The sequence below is a fragment of the Mercurialis annua genome, linkage group LG3 (assembly GCF_937616625.2).
Source record: "Mercurialis annua linkage group LG3, ddMerAnnu1.2, whole genome shotgun sequence".
Lineage (NCBI taxonomy): Eukaryota > Viridiplantae > Streptophyta > Magnoliopsida > Malpighiales > Euphorbiaceae > Mercurialis > Mercurialis annua.
The window spans coordinates 66,205,588-66,209,374 of record NC_065572.1 but is presented as its reverse complement, the minus strand read 5'-3'; the positions used below and the strand labels follow the sequence as shown (position 1 = coordinate 66,209,374).

General features: G+C 30.6%; 1 protein-coding gene across 1 annotated transcript; it reads left to right on the top strand.

Annotated features, from left to right (window-relative positions):
- Positions 1-1,572: 1,572 nt before the first annotated feature.
- LOC126671648 (mini zinc finger protein 3-like) lies at positions 1,573-2,316 on the top strand. The gene has a single exon (XM_050365431.2). The coding sequence runs from the start codon at positions 1,779-1,781 to the stop codon at positions 2,064-2,066; it is 288 nt and encodes a 95-aa protein (XP_050221388.1). The 5' UTR covers positions 1,573-1,778; the 3' UTR covers positions 2,067-2,316.
- The last annotated feature ends 1,471 nt before the right edge of the window (positions 2,317-3,787 follow it).

Here is a 3,787-nt window from a genome sequence, read left to right as displayed (position 1 = left end):
ACCCACTTAATATATTAGAGAGTCACCTAACAGTTTAACCTTTTAAATGAATTCATTATTTAATATAATATCAACCGTTAATCATTAACGATCTCAATTTATAATTAATTAAATATACAAGGTAAGTGAGCATGTACTTACTCATACTTCAAATTTAATAATAGTCATTCACATACAAAGCTATTAGAGATAATGATATTGACGAAACTTCATCTGATAATTTGAATTATTTGACAATAATATTAGAGATTCAAACCAAATGGATTCTCATAGAAAATTAATAATCCTTACATTAGTTCATCATATATTATTATCTACCCAAAGATTTGGATATCTTGTTGGGTTAAATGCAAATAAGTTTTTAACTTTAACATGTTTTGTAATTATTATCGGCACTTTTAATTTTGATAATGTCCGACACAAGCTATTAGTATTTTACAATTTAAGACATCGAACAATTTTCGAAAAAAAGTGTTGATGTGAATACCAAAATATACACTGTTTTGATATCCACCTCAATATTTTTTATCAGAAAATTATTCAGTGTTGTGAATTACAAAAAAAAAATTTATTAGTTCATATTTATATTATCAAAATTTAAAAATCGTGTTTAAATTATAAAACACGTTAAAGTTTACGAGTCATTTTTGCAATTAACCTTGTCTTGTTTGCAATAATGAGAAGTATGTACATATGCGCAGTCGTTTAGTTGAGATGAAGACATGACCCTAGCCCTAATGCTAAACTACAGGAACTGAAAAGCATAGAAACAATGTTCAGAGTTAGGATTGTCCTCGATACGAAGGTATACAGTATCGTTCCTAATAATTAGAATCTTAGGAGTAATTTGGACAAGAGTTTGTTGTCACAGTTCCATTGGAGGGGTCATATCTGCCTTTTTAGCATCTATTTGGACCCACTCTAATTTATCACACATTAACAATTTTAATCACTATTTTCGTCCACAAACCAAAATTTTCTTCATCATTTTTGGGCCATTCTTAATGTCTTCAGAGAGGCGGTTGAAATATCATTACCAAAGATCATTCTAGGGTTTCATTTTTCTTTATGTGTTCGTGTAATGACAAGAAATAATATTAAAGTTCTTGATTTTGGTAACAAACATGAAAAAGAAAGGTTAATTTCAAAAATTGCACAAGAAATAATGTGACATAATTTTAAGATACTTTCATGAGCTCATCTACTTTTTTGGCAAAATAATGGAGGGTGCCACCCAATTTAGTGACGTGGTGAAATGTGATTTGCTGACATGATGAAATGGGAGTGAATCTTTGCCCTCTTTAATGAGCCAAAAGACACGAAATTAATGGTAAAATAAGTCTGCAATGTAGTGCCCAATTTTCTACTATTTTTTGCTAGTGGGTTGGTAAATTGAATTTATTTATCAATAATTATATTTTATTTACACATATATATCGTGATTTTTAAATTGTATCCCTCTGGTTCAATATTATTTCATCGTTATCAAATAAAACTTTATACACATAAAACTTTACCTGACTATAATATATATGTGTATTAAATAAATTCAATTTGCCTTATAAATACATATGCTAGGGTTAGGGTTAGCCATCAATACACACAAAAGTACCCTACTTCATCGCTTTCTTTTTTTTTCTTTTCCTTTTTGGGATTCGCCTTCCAGGCTCAATCCAGTCAAAATCTGGTTAAGTTCTTGCCATTCATCAAAAGCCCATTTATATAAACACAGAGTACAGTTAGTTAATTAGGGTTTCGTTTCTTGATAAAAAAAACAAATGATGAAGAAACGCCAAGTTGTACTAAAAAGAGATGGAAGATGTTCTACTACTTCATCTTCAGTAGTGAGAAATGTTAGATACGTAGAGTGTCAGAAGAATCATGCGGCGAATATGGGAGGATATGCTGTTGATGGTTGCAGAGAATTCATGGCTAGTGGAGAAGATGGTAGTCATGGTGCTCTTTTCTGTGCTGCTTGTGGCTGCCATAGAAATTTCCATAGAAGAGAAGTGGAAACTGAGGTTGTTTGTGAGTATTCTCCACCTAATTCTAGTAATCGTCGATGAGTTTTTAAGATTAGAAAACAAAATTAAAACACACATAAAAATATATAGAGTGATCAAGATTATGAGTTCTTGATGTGAATTTGACTAATGATTGTTGTGTGAAGGGGAAAAAAAAGGAACCAGGAAACACAAAAATTATAATACTTCTCAAGAAGTGGGCTCTTTTTTGAATTTATTTTTCAAGATTGTAATATATATAAACTTCAAGTAATGCTATTAATCTTTCAAGAAACCTTGAGGGAATTTCGTCCTTTTTTCCTTTTCAATTTGCTTTCCTTGTTTCAATCAATTCATTAAGTATAATCTTTGATTTGCCGATTTCTATGTTCGCATTTCATTTTCGTTTCCGCAAAGCTTCTAAGTTCCGAAACTTTATGTTTTAGTTATGTTTCAATGTTTTCTGTTTTTAGAGTCTACTGTGCATTGAGATTAGAGAGATGAAGCGGGGAAGACCGCAAGATTAGAGCTTCTATACAAAATTAGGTGAAAAAAAAGATTAGGTTCTTGCTTTAAAAATATGCATGTTGAAGAGAGAAAAAAGTAGGTGGCCATATCCAATACAAGCTGCATTAGTTGAACATGCATTATAGCAGTTAGTTATTTTCAATATCAGAATCAAATTATAACTTAATGCCTTGCAGTAGTGCGAGTTTGCTGTGGAAAAATTGTGCACCGAAACATATTTTTTCTTTCTTTTTAGGGAGATGATTTCTTGGAGATTAATCAACCTAGCTAGAATATTACTCAATAAAGATTGGTTTATCCAATTATATTTGTTACAATCATGTGGAATCAGGAATAAAATTATTGGCACAGGCCCACATATCCAATCATGTTATCACCATGATATAAATGTCTTCAATATTTATTTTAGCTTAACCAGTTGAGTAAAGGTTTTAAAGAGACCACAGAATTTATAATATTTAGGAAGTGACCCTCCTCGTCTTCTGGGTGGTGGAGCTCACTAGTAAAGAACAGAGAACAGCAATGAAGATAACAAAAATGTACTATAAAATTATTTGTATTAAATGGGCTGAAGTGGAAACATTATGCTTTATATCTTGTCTATGAGATGTTTCTTCAATTTGTTTAATATAGCGTTGTGTTTGAGGACAGAATAATATATTTGCATATTTGCTGTACATCACATTTTATTGTTTTTAAAGAAATTTTATCACATGGTGACTGATCTGTAATTGATTGCATCCCTTGTTACATGGAAACTTATCATACGTTTCTATATTACGTTTTCGTTGTCGGAAGCGCTTCTGAAATTTTGGAACTTTATATATAATTTATTTTTATTAAAAGTATAGTTTAGTTGTTTTTCTATTTTAATATTTTCTATTTCAGCATTTTCGTTTCTGTGCAACATAAATCGGATGTAGAGGGCACCTAAAACAATCAAAATGTTATGTTTATATATGAATTTTGAGGAACATATATATGACTATAACTCTTTGTAAGTTCTTGGAGTTATTAATTAATGGAAGTTATCGTAGTTTTTCCTTTTTGCAGTTTGGTTATATTGAATTTTGAAATGTTTTAAATTGATTACCGTACAATTATGCTATTAGTGAATCAGGCATATCTCTAAATAAAATCCGGTCAATTTATGCCTTCGTGCCAGCTAAATTTCACTATGAGATTTCCAATTTGGAATAATGGAGAAGGTAACATGGTATAGGTGTTTGAGGTGTCTCATATTTGTTTGGTGGTGA